The sequence below is a fragment of the Acanthochromis polyacanthus genome, chromosome 21 (genome assembly GCF_021347895.1).
Source record: "Acanthochromis polyacanthus isolate Apoly-LR-REF ecotype Palm Island chromosome 21, KAUST_Apoly_ChrSc, whole genome shotgun sequence".
Classification (NCBI taxonomy): domain Eukaryota; kingdom Metazoa; phylum Chordata; class Actinopteri; family Pomacentridae; genus Acanthochromis; species Acanthochromis polyacanthus.
Window position 1 is genome coordinate 9,753,769 of NC_067133.1, and position 20,645 is coordinate 9,774,413.

Below are 20,645 nucleotides of genomic sequence, written 5' to 3' on the forward strand. Positions count from 1 at the left end.
GTTGGCCACGTACAGTGCAGGTGGAACACTGGACCCCAGTTTGGTTTGACACTGCTGCTGAAGCTCAGTGATGTCATTCTGCGGTTTTCCCTGCACATGTACACCATTTAGCAGGAAAATATGTTTCTTTAAAAGTTCGACTGTGTGGGAACGCACTTTTTGTACAACATTGTATATCAAGATGTAGCACTTGAACTGTACATACTGATCATTTCTTCCTTATGATTAACCTGCTCTGTTGTTGTCGATTCTCTCAGATCATGGAAAGTGCAATTGTGGCTTCTGCCAGTGTGACGCCGGCTGGAAAGGAAGAGAACTGTAACTGCTCCACCCGAACCGACACCTGCATGTCCCACATCGGCCTGCTGTGCAGCGGCAGAGGCAGCTGTGAATGTGGCGTCTGTCAGTGCACTCAGCCCGGAGCCTACGGAGCTACCTGTGAGAAATGTCCCACCTGTCCGGACTCCTGCCACCATCAAGAAGTGAGTCCAATCATTTCAAAACAATGAGGATAAAAACACGAGCTTGTCGTTAGATGTCAGGTTGTGAAGTTGTGTTTTAGGTGTCGACATGTTGACCTGAAGGTGGTTCATGCCGTGTGCAAAATGGAAAAGGTTCATCCTCTGGATAACATAACTATGTAGAATAAACCCAACAGGACTTCTATGTTTACCAGTGTTCACTAGCAACTGTTTTACAGCACTGTCACCTGCAGTAAATAAATAAGAAAAGCACCTGTAATCTAGCACAACAGCTGCAATATTAGCATAATCTGGGCATAGTTCTCTTATAATACATTTTTAGAACTTTTAGACTCAATATGATGTTTTTGGGTTTCTCTTTACTTTAATAGTTTTTGTGCTTGTACAACAGCAAACTCCCTAAATGAAACTCTTTGTTAAAGTCCAGGATTTTCTTCTGTTACTCATCTACATCACTATGTCACACATTTACTTAATTCCGGCCTGGATAGGTTATAGAAAAAATCCAAATTAGCAGCGTTCTTTCAGTGTAACATCATGTTTTCTCCACTACACTGCAAAAAAATAACTAGTGTGTTAAACTTAAAATATGTTGTAACATGGCTATGATAAAACTTTGAGCTAGGCAGTTGAAAATCCTAGTTGAGACAACCAAAAAAGACTCATAAAATGTATAATTTGAGTTGTAAAAAGAGTTCAAATGGAGCATTTCAGACAGATGATGAGACAAGGTGCTGCACAAAAATACAGTATAAGGAAAATAATGTGTTTTTGGAACTTTAAAGCATGTAAACGTATTTCAGTAGACCCCAAAATATAGTTAGAAACCTTGAAATGTGCTTTATATGGGCTCTTTAAACCCCATCGACCACACTTTTACTCTAGAGGAATACTTTTTTAATTCTTCTATTTGTGTTTACTAAAACTACACTGATTCTTTTATCAATGGCAGATATTTGACAATGTTTTAATGTAAATGCTATTGGTTTTTAATATTTTTTCATGCAGATAAATAAGTTAAAACCTTATCTCTGTCTTACTACTTGAGGTCTGTTAGTCATGATTCACTGCAGAACATTAAATAGTGATTAGTTGTAGGAAATTACAATAAAGTCAGTGTTTTTATTGCAAAAGCTTATCTTAAACGACTCCACACAACTTCCCATTATCTTTACCGCACTAAAGGGCCAATTTCTGTAGAAAAAAACATGAGAAAATGTAGAAGTAGCTTTTTTTTTCCAGTTTTGACAAAACACAATAGCACATTGTGATATATGACCCCACTTAAGCTACAACATAAACAGTTTGCTTAACAGAAATACATGCTTTAGTGGATTATATTGACTTTTTTTATGGTACTAAAAGAACAAAAATTGAATTTATCCTCTTAGAGTTATGAATATACACTGGAAATGTTGAGTATTTTGACCTAATGGGGAGTTTGAATGTAAATCTATATGCCGAGTCTAGAATATTATGGTGAGCAAGCCAGCAGTATAAATGAGCAATCAGTCAATTACCAAACCTCTTGGCCATCTAAACTGCTGATCTTTGGAAATGTTCTACAGCAAAGTCCCAGTGTTGCTCTTTCAACATTCCAGGGCGATAAAACAAACTTCTCCCATGCATATTTCTTATTAATTCGGGTCTAACTCTTCTAAACACTCAGGAGATGTCACCAAGTTTCACATTTAACCACTAAGAGATTGCGTGTCTGTGTTTGCAGGGAGTGCGTCGAGTGTCAGCACTTCAAGAGAGGACAATACAATGACGACAACAGCTGCAACAGAATCTGCAGAGACGAAATTCAACTGACAGAGAAGCTGGGTGAGAAACTCCTACATCTCTACTCCCCTTCCTGCCCGTTGTGAGCTGCTCGGTTAATGATTCACTGTTGTTTTTCTGATCCTGATAAGAGCAGAACACGTTAAAAAGAAACATCCGGTGGCTTCACTCATACATTGTGCTCAATGGGTATTATTCATCAACTTACACTAGCAGTCAAAAGTTTGGACACACCTTCTCCTTCAGTAGTTTTTAATAAATCATTTTCTACATTGTAGATTAATACTGAAGACATCAGAACAAAAAAGAATCCAGATGGAATTGTGTTGTAAGCAAAAAAGTGTTAATCTTCAGTATTAATCTATATTACATTAACCACAGTGCAACCGTGACTAGAAGTACAGAGACCTTAAACATGTCTTTTGTGCATCATGACGCAATTATTATGCCATAAAGATTGGAAAAATGTAAAAAAAAAAAAATCGAATTTCTTTCATTATTCATTTTACAAAAAATTTTTAAAAATTGGAATTTACATGTGCAACATTTTTCCAAATGCCCACAGATGTTACCAATACTGGAAAAATAAATCGGGATTCATCATTTTCTGCATATTACAGATAATTCACTATCTACATTTTAACTAGTTTCCATACTGGTCTTCTATCTGCGCTGTGTAAACACTGCCTGCAGTTCAGCTGAAAGCCTCCGAAATTTTTGTCATAGTTTTTTTTTGTTGCAGAATTTGGTTTAAGCTCACGGTTTGTTTTTGGCAACTTTTAAAAATGAGATGGGAATATTATCACAATTTTATGCCCAGATTTGGTGAAGTTTTCTTGACTGAGCGGAGCATCACCGATGAGCAGTTCAAGGACCATCTGACAGTCGGAAAATCCATCGTCTTTTTGTTTTTGTTTTTACATTTTCTGTGGATGTAATTTGGGCATTACTTTAAACTGATAACATGCCTTTCTAATCTGGAGAGGTGTGATTTAAAATACAATGAATTTTGCCGTCTGTGGTTGTGAAAAATGAAGGAATTTAATTTGGCAATTTTCTGTCTTTTTTAAGAAGATGACACACCTTTCAAACCCGGAACTTGGCTGGATTTGTGTGTCAGAGGGTTTCGTCTAAATTACTGTATGTTAAAAGCATTTGATTGACTCTGTGTCTTCTTCTTCTTCACACAGTTTTCCATGACACAAATGCGGTGAACTGCTCGTACAAAGACGAGAACGACTGCATCGTGCACTTCCAGTATTTCGAGGACGACAGCGGCAAATCCATCTTGTTTGTGATAAAAGAACCAGGTACTGTGAGAGTCTGGCTGCATTATTAGGACAGAATAGTGTGTTGTGTTTGTTTCTGGGAGACCACAGGCGTTTAGTAACGTGTTATTATCTAAAGAACACATCATGGGCTAGCTAACCACAGACACATAGCGATGATGCTCCAGATGATTGTGAAATGGAACATCTGAGGTTGCTTCATTTTCTGAGTGCACTCCCCGTCATCTCTGTCCTCCCTCGTTTCCCAGAATGCCCCGAGGGCCCGGATATCCTGGTGGTGCTGCTGGCGGTGGCCGGAGCCATTCTGCTGCTGGGCCTCATCGGCCTGCTCATCTGGAAGCTGCTGATCACCATCCACGATCGCAGGGAGTACGCCAAGTTTGAGGAGGAGCGGTCCAAAGCCAAGTGGGACACGGTGAGAAATAATTACGTCCAACAGCCTCTCAAGAAGAAATCTAGAGGCCCAATCATCAGTCAGACACTGGGGAGGTTCATATGAGCTGCTGGAAAAGTTCACCTCCAGTCCCAAAGCAGGAATGAAACACTGAAATGTAATTCTGTGCACAATTACAGGCTTGTTTTATTAGAAAATGTCCTCCAGAGAAGCTTCAATGCAAATAATTCCACCCCGTAAGCCAAATTAAGCCACCATTTTACTAAGGTTTTTCCAGTACGAAAGATTTATGAACCGAGCAAGTGTAAATATTGGAGTTTGACACCCTATAATGTTATTTATGATGTTATTTTATCAGAATAATTTACATATTAGGGATTCAAACCCTACAAAAATGATTTAAAATCCTACTAAGCTGACTTTAATATATGTGAAACTGAGACCCTATTGCGTTATTAATCATGGAGATTAATCTAGCTAATGTATTAATACATCTAAGACCTTAAAGTGATATAAGTAACGAAATGATGAATGGTTTATTTTAATAGAAATGTCTTGACAGCTCTGATGGAGTTAAAAATTCATGCAGACAAGCTTTATAATTGCAAATAATTCCATCTTGCAAGTCAAATAATAGTAAAACAACGATTTGTCAGTGTGTCTGGTAAATTGGTGTTGTGAATTCACTTCAAACGTGTAAATATCAGGATTTAGGACCCCATGATGCTATTTATGGTGTGATTTTATCAGAATCATTTACAAAGAAAGGAGTACAGAAACTATACAAAATACTACTGGTAATAAAAGATATCTTTACAGGTCTGTTGGAGTTGAGATTCATGCGGGGAATTAAATCAACTTTATTTATGTAGCACATTTAAAACCATCGGAGGTTGACCAAAGAACAAAACATCAACGCAAGATAACACTGAGAAAATGTAATTTCTAAGTGGAATGAAACAGGCAAATAGGATAGCAACTTGTTGAATATATTCCTACAAAATAAATATGAAATATCAAAACCATTAAGAATAGAGAAAAAGCCACTGAAAACATCAACTCAGCTCAAGCTGGGTCACCTGCTTGGTGCTGTGTGATGTTCAAAGACCCCAAACCACCTGATAAACCCAGAAAACATCACAGATGATGAGTTCAGGTGCATCAACGTGATCTATTATTTGTTCAGAGAAGTGTAGGACAATAATAAGGAGAAGTATTATATGTGAAATTTGTGATGTTGGAGAATTCTGCTGACCAAAAACATACATACTGAGGCTTTAAACTGCCTGCATTTTTGACTTTGGATCAATCTCTGTGCAAAAAATGTGAAGAAAAGCCTAAACCACTGGAAACTGCTGCGCTGACCTACTATAAAAAGCAACTTTACTGCCTGTAGTGACTTCATCTGTAGGTATGAGTGACTCAGCACTAAATATACAGTGAAAAAAATCAAAGATAACGTCGGAACGTGGAGAATAAACCCACATTTCTGACACTGTGTTCATTTAATGCAGCCGAGAGAGGAGTTTTCCTGAACAAACAGACATACACTGATAATAAACAGGAGCTCACAGCAGATCCGTTTACAAGGACATTTTTAACATATTTTCCTCTGTGCGCTGAAGAGGGGACAGTTGGTATTTACTCAGTATTTAGGGGGGACACGACCTCCCTGAAGAATGCCTGGTGACGCCCTGCTGGAGCGAAAGCAGCAGAAGACGGCTGCCCTCTAAAGGGGAAACTCTAAACTGTGTGTTTTCATTTCTCAGGCCAACAATCCTCTGTACAAAGGAGCCACGTCCACCTTCACCAACGTCGCATATCGAGGAAACTAGTGGCGAAAGAGAACCAGGAGAAACTCAGGGCTCGACGACAGAGACGGAATGTAGCAGAAATAAAGATGCTGTACAGTCAGGTGACCAGATACTGTGGCTGAAAAGTAGTTACTGCTGTCAACAACGCCACGTAATGATTGTATATACTGTAAAATACTGTTAATAGAAGCCACAGGAGGTTTATCTGCTCTGTCTTTACACTGTGTAGCATCCTCTGTAAGTACCGTACACTGAACACACCTTAAAACAGTCAAATCAGCTCGTCTTTTCAGGTTGACTTGATGTAAATACGTGAGTTTTGCTCATTTCTAGATCTTGTTTATATTTTTGAGACCACTTCTGAACCTAAAAAGATAATTTAAGTTTGACTTAAAATGATAAGTTGAATGAACAGTTGAAAATTTACTCAATGCATTGAATTGAGTTGATATAAAAGAAAAACAGACCTTCCATGATGCATTGTTAGTTAAAACTTCCTCTGCAGTGTGATGTTGGAAACATGCTGAGAGTCTTAGTTAAATTAAATTCTAGTTGTTTCTTTTCCAAATAATCAAAAAACTACAAGCACTAAATTTAAAAAATTGTCCAAAAAAAACTTTCTAGCTAACATCCATGTGGCTAGTTGGTTCAACTTAATATTTTAAGTTTATTTAATTTGTTTTAGCAAGTTCAGTTAATTTGATTTAGTCAGTTTTACACTTTTACAGTTCATAAGATGACTTAAAATGAATTAAGGCAGCAGAATTAACTTAAATAAAATGAGTTGGATGAACAAACAGTTAAAAAATTCCCTCAACTCAATAAATTAATGAACTTGCTAGACAGTTCAAACTTCCTTTTTATTGTGACTAGTTGGTTTAACTTTATTTTTATGTTTATTGAGCTTGTTCTCACAAGCTTAATTTAATTTGTTTTACACTTTTACAGTTATCATAACATGACTTAATATTGATTAACCAGGAAATTAGTTCTTTAATAGAAACCGTCATACAGTTAAGACCAAGAAAAAACAAAACAAAACTAGAAAACAAAACTAGCTTATAAACAGACTTGTTAGACAGTTTAAATTCCACAAGGACTTGTTTCAGAAAACAGACATGGTGGAAACTTGTTGTGTATCTTGGTTAAATTAAATTCTATTGTTTCTTTTCAGGATAACTTTAGCACTAAAGTCACCGGTAGACGTTTAAATAATCTCACTGTGACGCCTCACAGGTCGTCTTTGTTCTGACTCGGGTCAAAAATGGCTTCAACAGCTAAAGAAAAGACTGTTTAAAATTAGAAAATGCAGAAGTAAACCAAATCTGCCACCAGACTATTTGATCCAACTTAATATTTTAAGTGAACTTGTTTTTGCAAGTTCAGTCAAATAAATTTAGTCGGTTTTACACTGATTTTAGACTAATTAATCAACTAAAGTGCAGTTCATTTACATTTTTAAGGCAGCAAGGGAGGAACGTGAAATGATTTAGAGAGAAATTCTATAATGGAATGAGTCACACTGTTGGCTTAGTTAGAGGAACTGCAGCTCAGAGTCCGTTACTTCCGTGGTTTTTCAACCTCAACGGTTTTCAACCTCAGAAATTTTGTGTGAAACATGTTTTTTCTTTTGTAGATGAGTGTGAGAAATTTAGACGTTTTTGACTTCCTTTTTTGATAAATCCAAAAAAGTTCACCTAAAATGAGGCGGTACTGCAGATTTTTCATAACTTATCAACACACGCTTAAAGGGCTTTAATGCACGTAACCACTTTCCTATTTTTTCATGCACAGTTGCAGCAGCAGTGATGGTTTAAACAAGAATGCAGCACTTTGTTTAGCAGTGGACTGTAAAAAAATAAATGAAAGAAATAAAAACTGCAGCCTCTGTTGGTTTACTGTGACATTCAGGTTCTGTTTTTAAATCAACTCCATTCTGTATTTTTTTATTCTTGTTTTAAAACTTGTTGGGATTTTTTATCGTTCATGTTTTGTGAATTCAAAGCACCGATCTGTCCAGCTGCTGTTTTATTCACTCACTGTTTTGTTCTGTATCTTTTTATTGGAGTAGATTTTGTTGCACAGCTCTGCAAATGACCTGAATAATTTAAAGACACTTCTTTGGGTGTGTTGTTTTGTGGTTGTATCATCCTCTCTCTGGATGTGGTCTGCAAACTGAGTGCAACGTTTCTTTGACACCTTTTAATGATGACGCTGGTAGACAAGACGGATAAAAAAAATCATTATTTCACCACATTTCCGACATTAAGTAGAAAAAGCAGAACTCTTTCTGTCTTTACCCTGCGAGACGTTCAAATGGCACATTTAAGTGCGGAAATTCAAACGTCAGAGAAGCTTCTGGCCTCTAATTTCTAAACATAAATGCTGAAAATCAAAAGAGAGACAATCTTTTGGTGTTGCACATTTTCAAGCAAGCAGGTCAAGAATTGGTTCTGTTGTGAGAGGTGTGTGCTCTGTGTTTGCAAAAAAAATAAAATAAAAATTAAGTGTGCAGATGTGAGAATATCTTTTTATCTGCTGCTGTTTATCTGGAACATGTGACTGAATTTCACCTCTTTTTCTGGGGTTGTGTGGTTTGAGGTTGCTAAACTTCCCTTCACACAGGTCTGTGTCACCAAATTCAACTATTTGGAACCTGCTGCTGTTTTGCTATTGCCCTTGCTTAATCCCTCTGTGTCTCTGTTACAAACTCTAATCTGGCAGGTTCGATCATGTTGCATTTCTTCATTTTCTTCTGCATAACATCATGTTTCATCAGTTTCCAAATGATGTGTCTTTACCTGCACTGCCAGGAGCTTCTCTTTGTTATTATGACTACTTTTTGTTCTCTAATTGCATTTTAGGGTTGCTATTGCACAGCAGTACCCAACTATTGTACAATTTCCAGGTACTTTGCTTGAATATTTCCATTTGATTCTGCTTTCTTCTTCCACTTTTCTACATTTAAGAGGGAATATTACACTTTTTGCTCCACTATGGCTATCTGACAGCTTTTGAGAAGAAGATTTTTACAAAACAAACTTTAAAATACAAGATTAAACCAATATGTCTGTGAAGATTCCCAGTCATCCGGGTCATGGTAATCATAGGGGCTTCAGTAAAAATCAACTGGACTTCTCTTGCACGTTCTTGAAGATGTTTCATCTTCATCCTAGAGGATTTTTCAGTTCTGACTAAAGGGGAGTGACAGATTGTGTAGTCACATGGCTGAAGCCCATTAATGAGCAGGATTCACAGCCTCCAGGTGTGAATTGTTGTGAAATCAGAAGATCCACCAACAATGACAGCAATCATGGTGATGGAGCTGCTAGTTTACACAACAAAGGATGTGAATCTACCAAGTCTGGAGTGATTCAAGATGTTAAGGCCCGGTCACACCGCCTGAACTTTGCTGGAGCGTTCCTTGAACGGTAGGGAGGGGGCGCCGAATTTCGACAACGCTCGTCACCGCGCACAAAATGGGAAAAAAAAAATCGAAAACGGGGGCGTTGGTTAGCGGTCCACCGCTGTAGCCGGCGTTGCTTTAGTGTTGGTTTAGCGGTGACGCGAGCGTTGGTATAGCGGCGTTCTGCGCATGCAGGCCTTGGCTCGGAGGGGGTATAAAGTTGGTTTAGGGGCATACCGCTTGTGACTACGGAGCTGAACGGATCGTTTTGATACAAGTTTTGATAGAAGTCCATAGTTGAAGTTCATCATGCCACGTGCCACAGCTCCACCATCAGCTTGTCATACAGTCCATGTTCAGGCCTTCTCAGTATCCACTGTCTGACCCACACAACTCTGTCTCTCCTTCTTCTCTCTCTTCTCCTTCTGTCAACAGCTTATTGCAATCTGAGGAGGTTCTGATTCTGCTGCTGGACTAGTGCACCAATCATAGCAAGTCTCTCAGCATCCATGGTGATACAGTTTTACTGTAACTTTGAGCAAATTCGATATAGATGAGGTCTGAACTCAACGGCAGCTCGATTCCAAATGAGCTCCTGGTCCATTTCTCCCAGTATTTATAGCCAAATTCTGGTCCCGCTCCGACACCTCTATACCAACTCCAAACCAAAGTTCATCGCCGCCATGGATCGCTGCTTCAATGCCCAACACCGTTCCAGCAACCCCGTGTCCGCTCGTAAAATGCTTACAACCGCTCCACCGAAGTTTGTGCAACGTTTAATCGCAAGCGTCCACGAACTTGCGTCTAGCGGTGCCAAACTTTGACTGGGCGTTGGTGGAGCGGGGGTGAACTTTGCCGGGGTGGAAAATTGCCCCACTCCTCACCGCTCGCAATATTTTGTGCAGCTCAAAACTTTCGGAGCGGTAGGAGGGCCCCTCCAGAAACATCAGCGGTGGCCGAGCGTATACGGCGTTGCTTTAACGGGGGCCAACTTCTGTTAAAACGGTGGTGAACGGTTACGAGCGGTGATGAATTTTTTTCACCGTTCAAGGAACGCTCCAGCAAAGTTCGAGCGGTGTGACCGGGCCTTAAATGATGGTAAAACCTTCTGGGAAGAGCCCTGATCACTGCTTCGCAGGTATTTCATCATAAGTGGTGTCCCATTCTTCTCTTCCTCTGTTTAGACATGGCTGTTACTAGTTTGACATGTGCCAAAGCAGCACATTTTGCTGCCAACACTTCAGTGTGATTTTTCATGCAGGCTTTTACTTGTATTGGGGTATTTTTTACATTGAAGTATGGGTGCTTTCACTTCATTAAAGTATCTTTCAGCACAGCTCCCGCTGCACACAGAAATGCTTCAGAAAGTCTTAAATAAACTTCATTGGCTTTAACACCATCCATTGTAAAAGTCACACTTTTGAGCTATTTATGACTTGTCTGTAAATCTCTCGCACTAAGCTACGGATAAAAACTTATCAAGTAGCTGCTGCTGGAGGCCATGAACAAAGGAAATGACTAATGCTGAGGTTGATCCCAGCTAATGTCACAAAAATCAAGCAGAAAATGCCCGACCGGTTAAAATGTCAGTCATGTTTGTGGAGCAGAAGTTGTAGGAAATTGACAAATAAATCCAAAGTGAGATTTTAACTGGTCATGCATTTGCTGCTTCAGTTTTGTAACATTAGCTAGGATGTTTTGTAGGTCTGTTCTAAACTGTTATGCACAGACTCAATCACTACGCCTTGTAGCATTTTTCTCAGATACAGCCTGAGTGATACCAAGAAATATTCAAAGCATCTGCCTCCCTCTAGTGTATGAACACTGCATGAATCAAACGCTACAACACACGTGCTGGGCTGGAAACCTGTCATAAAGGTTGTGTTAGAAAAGAAAGACTGTTTAAAAACACAAATTAAGGAACTGAGGAAATATTGTGATTAATAAATGCAACCAGAACCAGAAGCAGGATAAGTTAAACCCACAATAGCGAAATGTGACATGGAATAGAGAGAATGCTTTTAAAAAGGTAAAAGACAGATATAAAAGAGTAAATTGTGTACAAATTTGACAAATAAATACATTCAAACGTGCTTTTTAAAAATGTAATTTTTAAAATTAATATCGTCAAGTGATAAAAGACAAAATGGGTTAAAATGTATACAGAAATAAATAATTCAGTAAAACAAAATAATAACCATCACTACCATCATCGTCATCATTATTATGGTGAAGTAATAAATATATTAATTTAAGAGAAATGAAAAATAAGCAAATATAAAATGTGTAATCAAAATAATAATAATAAATGATAATAAAATTATTAATTGTGCTCATTTTAATATTATTAAAATACGCAAAATGGCTAAATTAGAATAAAATACATACATAAATAGACAGGTAAATGAAAAATATATAAAGAAATAAATAGAAAGGAACAAAAGAACTTGCAAAAAAATTTCAATTATGATGCCGGGGAAATCATCGATAGTCCCTGAACGCCTCACAATTAAAGGCCCCGCCCTCCTGCAGTGACGTCAGATACAACATGGCGGCGCCCCTCACCGTGGACGGAGTGGACGGATGCGATGGAGAACCAGGGCTGATTCTCACCGATTCCTCCGGCGGGGAGGAGAAAAGACCTCAGTTCGGGACTCGGTTCCTGACAGACCCGCGGCAGGTCTTCCAGCACAACGCCTGGTCGGTAAATAACCGGAGAATAGAGCTATAAACCGGACGGACACATGTTGTGGAACGTCTCAGTCTGAGCTACTGCCTTTAAAACGATCAATGCTCAGGAGTTTTGCCACTTTTAATGATGCCATGATGGATATTTATTGCGGAATTTGTTAAAACGAGCAGTGACATCAAGTAAAATCTGACATTTGGTAGCTGGAAACTGTCACTGACTAAATGATTAGTTGTTTTGACTCTGGTTTGAAAACACGAACGATGTTGTTTTTGTCTTGGGTTGATATCACTTATTAATAATTAAGGAGACAAAACGCAGATATTTGCAATTTGTGGTGAAATCTTATGACAAACAACAGTGGCATCATGTCAAGAAACTGGCATTTAAAGGGTTAAAGTCTTAAGATCAGAATTGATGTTGGTTCAAAAAGTCAACTCGGTAAAAATGGAAAACTAGAAAAGCACTCATATGGCATTGTCAGAAATACAGCAAATTTTTTTGCAGCAACATAGAATGTGGCCATTTATTATAGATGTACTCACAACCCCAAAATGACTTGTGCATTAACACATGCATGTGTTATGCATGTCTACGTTATGTACGGATATCGAATCGTGTCACCTAAATATGTAGCGGGCGGTGGGAATTGATGGCACTCAGAAACACCCCCACAATTTTAATCAATTGTTCCTTATGTCATTTCTGATGGATAAGTCCACAACAGTCAATTTGTCGTAGGATCCAATCATGTGATCATCAGCAAGCAGCTGACGTAGTGTTCACTTGTTGTCATAGTTACAGTGACGCTGTGTCGTTATCTTGCAATACAGAAATGTTTAACAAATCCACGGATCCAGCCGCTTCACTGCCAAAATCTAATCAGGTTGTCCTTGTGTCATTTCTGACTTTATCGCAGCCTCATCTGAGTGTCATGAGAAAATCTTTATCTTGTGGTATCTCAGGCTCTCCAAGTGTTTCTCTGCTGTTACTCACCACTTTGCTTCAGCCAGACAGGATAATAGATGTTTTGTTGTCAACAGGGACAATGTGGAGTGGACCGACGAGCAAGAAGCAGCTGCAAAGAAGAAAGTCTCGGAAAACAACCACCCGCTGCCTCCAGAGAAACAAGGTGGTGTTGCAGCTGTGCAGACTCAAATATACGCAATGTGACCGATAGGAAGAATCCATCTTTCATTTTACTTCTATTGGAGACAGAAACTTAACTTCTCATTGCTCATGTTAATTCTTCATACTCATTTTATGCATCATTTTCTTCTCATCTCTGTAAAGTGTTTTATTTCTTTTCAACATGGCAAAATCTGTTAAATTATCACTTTTTAATGTCTTTCCTCTGCCTTCAGAGGAATACGACAGTCGGGCCAATGAGTACTGGAACGAGTTTTATACCATCCACGAGAATCGGTTCTTCAAAGACCGACACTGGCTCTTCACGGAGTTCCCAGAATTGGCTCCACAGTGCAGTGTAAACCATGAATCTCATCCAGAGGACCATCGGGATCAGAAACTGTGCACGGAGTTTGCAGCTTTGTCTCACTCCGATGAAGAATTTCCCGGTTCCTCTGCCACGTATCGCATTCTGGAGGTCAGAGATGGTTATATTACAACATTTTCTACACAAACCGATAATGACAAAGACAAATCTCTCTTCAAAACTCAGAAACTTGTTAAAGGATTTCTTAAAATTGCAGAATTTCTAATGGACTTCTGCACAGACATGAATGAATGAATGAATGAATGAATGAATGAATGAAAGAAACAATCTGGCTCATTTTTGTCCATCACTGTATGCATTATAATGTGAATCCAGTTTCAGAGACAGATCGGGAACAAATTTAACAGTGTGCACTCAAGAAATTGTCTTTTAAAAATTAGCGAAAGAATACAAAGCTAAATGTTTTCAACCCCTCAAGCTTTGAGATCTCACTAAAGAATGTGTGGCTGCAAAAACACAGAACAGTTTGTGTTGATCAATCTATTGTTTTTTGACTGAATTCACACGGATCCCACTGCCTTATTCCTTACTGTTTTGCTAACTAAAACAAATTTATGCTAAAACTGCATTTGAGAATAGTGCAGCTGTTACGAATGCATATGAGGGTTGATCAAGTTACAAGACTGTTGCAGTTTTTGATTTTTCTAGGCACAAACTGGTCTACTTGTGCAGCGTTGCTCTGCTCCCAGTGCTCCTGCAACATTTGCAATGCCAGTTACTATCTGCAGTGAGACTTGAGTCTAGTAAAATGTGTCCAAAATGGTGACACTTCAACTTGAATTTAATTTTGGGGAAGAGGAAGAAGTCGCAGGAAGTCAAATCAGGCGAGTAGGGTGCAAGGAGAGTGACGATTGTGATATTATGGCCCAAAAAATGGTGCGTACTGTAGGGCTGGACCCAAACCTCTGAATATTTGTTGTTGTGGTGGTATCCAAATATTTGGAGTACCAACCCCCTCTTGTCAGTGGCGGCACCACCCAGTAGCTCCTTTGCCGTCATTTGGCATTGGTGTCTAACAGTCTTGTGGACTGCAGTGACCTCTGGGGTCAGCGTAACTTTTCATTGGCCAGTTGCTTGTCTGTATCACGCGGACCTACTGACTGTGACGTCACGCTTCACTTCGCCTGTGTTTGGAAACAGCAGTCAAAATTCCAAAGACAGAGATATCCATGCTAATGCTGCGGGACTCCAACGATGAACACCACCGCCTCCCCACACACTTCCAGGGACAAGCCTAATTTTCGAATATTCGTCTTTAATTGGGTCCAAATATCTGCAGCCCAGAAATTGCTATTTGGACCAGCCCTAGCATTCTGTGACCAAATGCACAAAGTATTGGGTAATTTTTGCACTGAATGCTCTCCCTTAGCATGTCATGGTACAACTCTGATTCTGGGGGGTGAACTTAAGTTGCACAACCATGTAAATGTTGACGAAAACAGCAACTATAATCCTGGTTGCCGACTGTGACACAGATGAACAGTTTCCGAAATTTTTGACCAACCTTTTTAATCGTAAAATCAAAAACTTAAATGCTCTGTGTTCAGGTTGGCTGCGGTGTGGGGAACACAGTTTTTCCAATTCTGAAGACCAACAAGTAAGAACAGACGTCACGCCGACATTCTAAACATTCTGTCCATGTTTGAAAGAAACTCTAGTTCTGACTGCAGCTTTGCCTCTTTCGCAGTGACCCAGGACTCTTTGTTTACTGCTGCGATTTCTCCAGCACTGCTGTGGAGTTAGTGAAGGTGAGATGATCATGAAAGGATGACACGCTCTCATCTCCGGGCTCTCGGGCCAACTAATGAATTAAAATCGTCTTCTTGTCATCAGACTAATCCAGAGTACGACCCCGAGCGCTGCTTCGCCTTTGTTCACGACTTGAGTGATGTAGGAGCCAATTACCCCGTCCCCGATGGAAGCCTTGATGTTATAGTGCTAATCTTCGTGCTATCAGCGCTGCATCCCAACAAGTAGGAACTTCTTTTCTTCTCCTCGCCTTTGGTTTTTAATTCGTTGTGAGTCATTGCTCTGCTCGTCTGAAATTTTCACCGGTGTTTCAGGATGCAGGAATCCATCAGCAGATTGGCTCGACTGCTGAAGCCTGGAGGGGTGATGCTGCTCAGGGACTACGGACGCTACGATATGGCACAACTCCGCTTCAAGAAAGGTTAGTCAGGCTGAGGTCTAGCCAGATTCAGAGAAGTCTAGTATTTGTGGCCTCTTTCCAGTGTTGATCCTTAAAAAATGTGACTAGTGACTGAGAAGTAAACTACTTTTGCATTATGTTTGAGTGCTCTAGAACATAGTAGGAACATTTGTAATAATATAGAAGCTGCTTTTCTCAAACAGGTGCCACACTATCAGTAGAAATTACTGATTTTGGAGGTAGCATTTTTGGTAAACAGGTTAAAAAAAATCAACCACTAGGGAAGTCTTGAGTCCAGTCCTAGTGGTACAGGTCCACTGGATCCGTCACTTCATCGCTTCCCTTTCATTGTCAACGTAAGCAGTCATGCAGTGAGTTCTATCAGCATTTTGATGCATTTCAAAAGACAACTTTTCCGCTCCTTGTTTGTAAGAATTTGAGGTCTCGGCTACTTTTTAACCAACTATTGTTAATGTAGAACATGGATTTGAAGGCTGTATGGCTTATTTCTTGCATCACGTTTTCAGAAACACAATTTATCAAACTAGTTTCATGATGTAGGCGAACAAACTGCCGTGTTAGTCCAGTCTGAAATCCAATCTGGTAGAGCCAGTGATTGCACAGGTGTAGAACCTCTGATTATTCCTGTTAAAGAACACCTGTCAGTCATCTGTTGTGACACTTCCTAGTTGTGCGCCCATCAAATGTCCAGTTTTGGAAAGTGCCATGGTATTTCATGTCTAAAAACGCCACATACTGTTCAATCAGGATCTGGGCCAGTCAAGGCATTTTTTAACTGATCACTATTGGCAAGAACTTATGTTTACATCCACTGTCTGACAAGTTTCAATAATTTACTTAATATATGCAGCAATTTCAGTAATTCATTCATTGACTGATAATATAAATTCAATGTACTTTTAAGTGTTCATGTGCTGATATTGCTTGTAAAGCTGCAGACAAATGATCAAAGCCTAGAAAGCCGGTGTTCTGCATGTTATATGGAGGCCATTAAGCCTCACAGAAGACTTTGTCATGGTGGCCCTTTACTACCCCAATAGCCACAATGCTCTGTGCTTGCCAACGTGAACTTCCTGTACACTGAGTGATGGTACGTGTACACTGAGTGATGGTACGTGGCCACAGGATCAGTCAATTTCACGTATTCCATGCATTGTCTATGTGAAATGCACCACGTTGCATGTTAGTTCTATTGCGGTGCATTTCGAGCTGCGATCCAGTGCGTCTGCCCGCAGCTCATTTGCATAAAGTAGACTTGACTTCTACTTTATGCAAATTCAGTGTGGCAAACGGAGGTCCGACACATCGTGTAACTTTGTCAAATGTCTAGCCATTGTTAAACTAAAATGAGGACAGATTCAGCAACTGCACACATTATTTCTCATCTCAGATGCTTTCAGAAATACTTTTTACTGAAGTGTTTTCGTAATAAAAGAGAACATTTGTGACTGAGACGCCATGTAGGTCCAACGCATTTACTGGACTGAAGCTGAAATCACTGTCATGTGACCACCTAGTGACCCTCAAGTCACCCGCCCTCCAAGTGGGCAATTTTCAGATGCGACACATTTATATGTGAGAAAAATAGATCTCGTGGACACGTACCATAAGGCATCCTCAGTATTAAACAGGAAGAGGCTCCACCTGGTGGAACAACCAGGTACTACAGCTGATCTACAAATACATTTTCTGACATGGATGTTTTTTTTGTCTTCTGCATTATTGGTTAATATATATTTTAATATTTTAATCAATAATGACAACTAATTGATTAATCAATAACAGTTCAAGTAAGTGGCTCCACCTGGTGGCACGACTGAGTACCGCAGTAACACGAAAATATTGATAAATGATAAATAATAAGTGTCTCGAATCGGATAGCGAGCAAAAAACAAAACATCCTTAATAGAAAAAAATTATTAACAGCTTTAAAGCAATGTCTCATCATCTTTGTCACATGTTTGTGTCATTTTCAGTGTGAAGAAACCTGCTGGACTGTTTTTCTGGATGCACTATTTCCAAATTATTAGGTCACTCCAGAACAACATTCTCCACTTCACTGCTTAAATCACAATCAAAGCATGCTGCTATTAGAAATTACACTAATTAACTCAGAGGAAACATGCAATGCTTAAAGAGATTCTGCAAAGTGTTTATTTAATGTTTGTTGTTCAATAATGTGCATGTTGTGTCTTTTTATTTCCCTCAGGAAGGTGTCTGTCAGAAAACTTTTACGTCCGTGGTGACGGAACACGAGTTTATTTTTTTACTCAAGGTAAAAAATAAGGATTTCTTAATGAATATTTTGCAGGATTAATCTTAAACCATTCATGTTAAAGTATTTATTTTCGTTTCAGATGAGCTTAACGAGCTGTTCACTGAGGCCGGGCTGGAGAAAGTGCAGAACCTGGTGGACAGAAGGCTGCAGGTGAACCGGGGGAAGCAGCTCACCATGTACAGGGTCTGGATCCAGTGTAAATACAGGAAACCTCTGGTTCAGTCTTCAGAGACGACAGAGGATAAAAAACCTGCTCGGCTTGACGCTCAACTACAGCTGAACTGAAGGTGGAGCTGGCTTTTATTTTTCAGAGGATGTGTGGAATTGAGAACCTTTACTGTAGTCATAATAAAGGAAATGCAGCAGGACGGTTACGGATGTAAAAACTGCCGTGATGCTGAGGGACTCGTGCTCCTGACGGTGCTGCAATCCTTGTTTCAACAGTGACGATTTCTCATTTTCTGCTGATAAGTTCTGAAAAGGGCTGGTTCCCACCTGTACAGACATTTCTATGCTGCCGGATGCTGCTTTTAATTGGCGGATGTTTTGAAATAAATTGCATGATTTTGAAGAAAACTTATTTGCATTTTTTTCTATGCAAAATACAAAAATGGAAGCAATAAGTCTACTGATTATTGGGCTGTAACTACTTATTTTCTGGGTAAATCATTAAGTTGTTTGGTGTATAAAATGTAAGATGATGGTCAAAAATGTCAAAGAGCAGCATCAGTTCCCCACATTTTCCAGTCAAACTATAGTTTCCAGTTAAACTATTTGTAAGGAGGACTTTAAATTTTAGTTTAGATCTCCTTAATGGTCAATCTGATGATCTGGAAAATCTGATTTAATCTCTGCAGCAGAGCCTGAACAGTGTTTAATTTGATGAAATGGCAAAAGAAATTAGATAAAATCAACAAGAGAGGAGTGTTTGTGAAGGACATACAGATATGAAGAGTACATTTTATTTTTTCACAGTGCTGCAGTCTGTAGCATACAGGCTTTAGATACTTTAGATACAGGCATCAAAGAAACATCATAAAAACATATATACAAGATATATTTAAATGTACAGAAAGGAAAATGGACAATACTGCATCTAATGATCATCGTCGATTAGTTGTTTGGTCTATAAAATGTCAGACAATTGTAAAAATGTAAATTAATGTTTCCCAAAGGCTAAAATGTCTTCTTTTTCCACAATCCAAAGGTATTCAGTTTACTGTCCTCTTAAAATCACATGTAAGAAGCTGAAAGTGGAGAGTTCTTACTAAGTGGAGAGTTCTTACTTTTTTTTTGTTGCAATAATTCAAATTGACCAAAATGATTTCTTGTTTGATCTGTAAAATGTCGAGCAGTGTTTCCCGAATGTTTTGCTCATATGATATTCAGTTTAGAGGTTACAGAGTACTTGAATTTAAGAAACTGAAATCAGATCATTTTTTCAAATTTTCTTAAAAAATGTAATTCATCAATTAATTGCTTGTTTGTTCTATAAAATGTAAAAAAAATAAGTGAAATATGTTAATTGGATGTTTCCCAAAGTCCAAGATGACAAATGTTTTGTCAACTACCAAAAGATATTCAGTTCACTGCCACAGCAGAGGAATGAAACCACTAATTATTCAGTTTTATGAAGCTGAAATCACAGAATTTTTTTTTACTTTTTTTCTATAAACTACTCAAATTAATTAACTGATTAGTTGTAAAATTGATAAAATGTCAAAAATAGAGCAAAATATTAATCGCGAAAGCCCAAAATAATGTCCTTAAATGTTTTGGTTCGTCCACAACCCAAAGACTCACATTTTAAAAGGTGAAAGCACTAGCCTAGCCGCACTAGCCTAGCCGCGCTAGACCCAGGACTGAAGACGCAAGGGTCTAGGAACTCTTGACAGGGAGGGAGGCGGGCTAAAAGGTTGTCTTTCAAATCACTTTGCAGCAATTGGGTAGGTATACAACCAATCAGCGCAACGAATAAGCTGACGTAGTTCCTAGAGCGCTGGAAATCAGATGATGCGGGAGTTCGGTTATTTATACAGTCAATGGGTGAAACTCAAGTATATTACAGACATATTAACAGAAAGATTATTCAGAGTCGGTGCTAATGGAGCTCAACGACTGTTGTCGTTTTTGTTGCCCAACCCTGGCAGAGAATTAAATTCATTGCTGTGGGTTGTCTAGCGTGGCTAGGCTAGCTGTTTCCGGTTGTTTCTGTCAGAATCGTCGCGCCTCTGTCATCACTTAGTTACGCCCGCCTTCTGACTCTACACTTCATGGTGATTCGTCGGCCAGTTTTAGGAGCATCCAACCTCGAGGCTTACCAAGGGTAACTAGACCCACCCTGGCAGAGAATTAAATTCGTTGCCGTGGCCTGTCTCGCGCAGCTCGGCTATGAAAGCACAGGATTTGGAAAAAAAAATTCAAATTAATTAATATAAGTTGTCTGGTCTGTTAAATGTCTGAAAGTAGTGCAAAATGTTAGCCAGTGTTTCCTAAAACCCAAAATAATGTTCTTAAATGTCTTGTTTTGTCCACAACCCAACTATATTCAGTTTTTACCACAGAAAAGGAAAGAAGCCAGTAAATATTCACATTTAATAAAATGGAATAAAAAAAAATCTGACTTTTTTTCTCCTAAAAAAACACCAGAATTGGCTGAGTCGTTCATTCCTCACAATTTAAATTTCAGTTTTTTGAGCCACAGACAACACACTGCAAACCAAAGATATTGAATTGATGGCCACTGAGGATGGACTAAACCAGAAAATATCCACATTTCAGAAGCTGGAATTGATGAATTTAGACTTTTCCTCTGTACAAAT

General features: G+C 39.0%; 1 protein-coding gene across 2 annotated transcripts in view; it reads left to right on the forward strand.

Annotated features, from left to right (window-relative positions):
• mettl2a (methyltransferase 2A, methylcytidine) overlaps nucleotides 1–18,399 on the forward strand; it is a 21,611-nt gene extending 3,212 nt beyond the window's left edge. The window contains exons 1-9 of one of the 2 annotated variants that reach the window (XM_022193624.2): nucleotides 11,699–11,870; nucleotides 12,903–12,991; nucleotides 13,224–13,465; nucleotides 14,923–14,972; nucleotides 15,063–15,123; nucleotides 15,209–15,348; nucleotides 15,439–15,545; nucleotides 17,755–17,820; nucleotides 17,903–18,399. In XM_022193624.2, coding sequence (XP_022049316.2) covers nucleotides 11,719–11,870; nucleotides 12,903–12,991; nucleotides 13,224–13,465; nucleotides 14,923–14,972; nucleotides 15,063–15,123; nucleotides 15,209–15,348; nucleotides 15,439–15,545; nucleotides 17,755–17,820; nucleotides 17,903–18,108 — 1,113 coding nt within the window. In that variant the 5' untranslated portion in view covers nucleotides 11,699–11,718 and the 3' untranslated portion in view covers nucleotides 18,109–18,399. Of the gene's footprint in view, nucleotides 1–11,698; nucleotides 11,871–12,902; nucleotides 12,992–13,223; nucleotides 13,466–14,922; nucleotides 14,973–15,062; nucleotides 15,124–15,208; nucleotides 15,349–15,438; nucleotides 15,546–17,754; nucleotides 17,821–17,902 lie in introns of those variants that run through there. The other variant, XM_051941102.1, reaches the window with a different exon arrangement.
• Nucleotides 18,400–20,645: the final 2,246 nt, after the last annotated feature.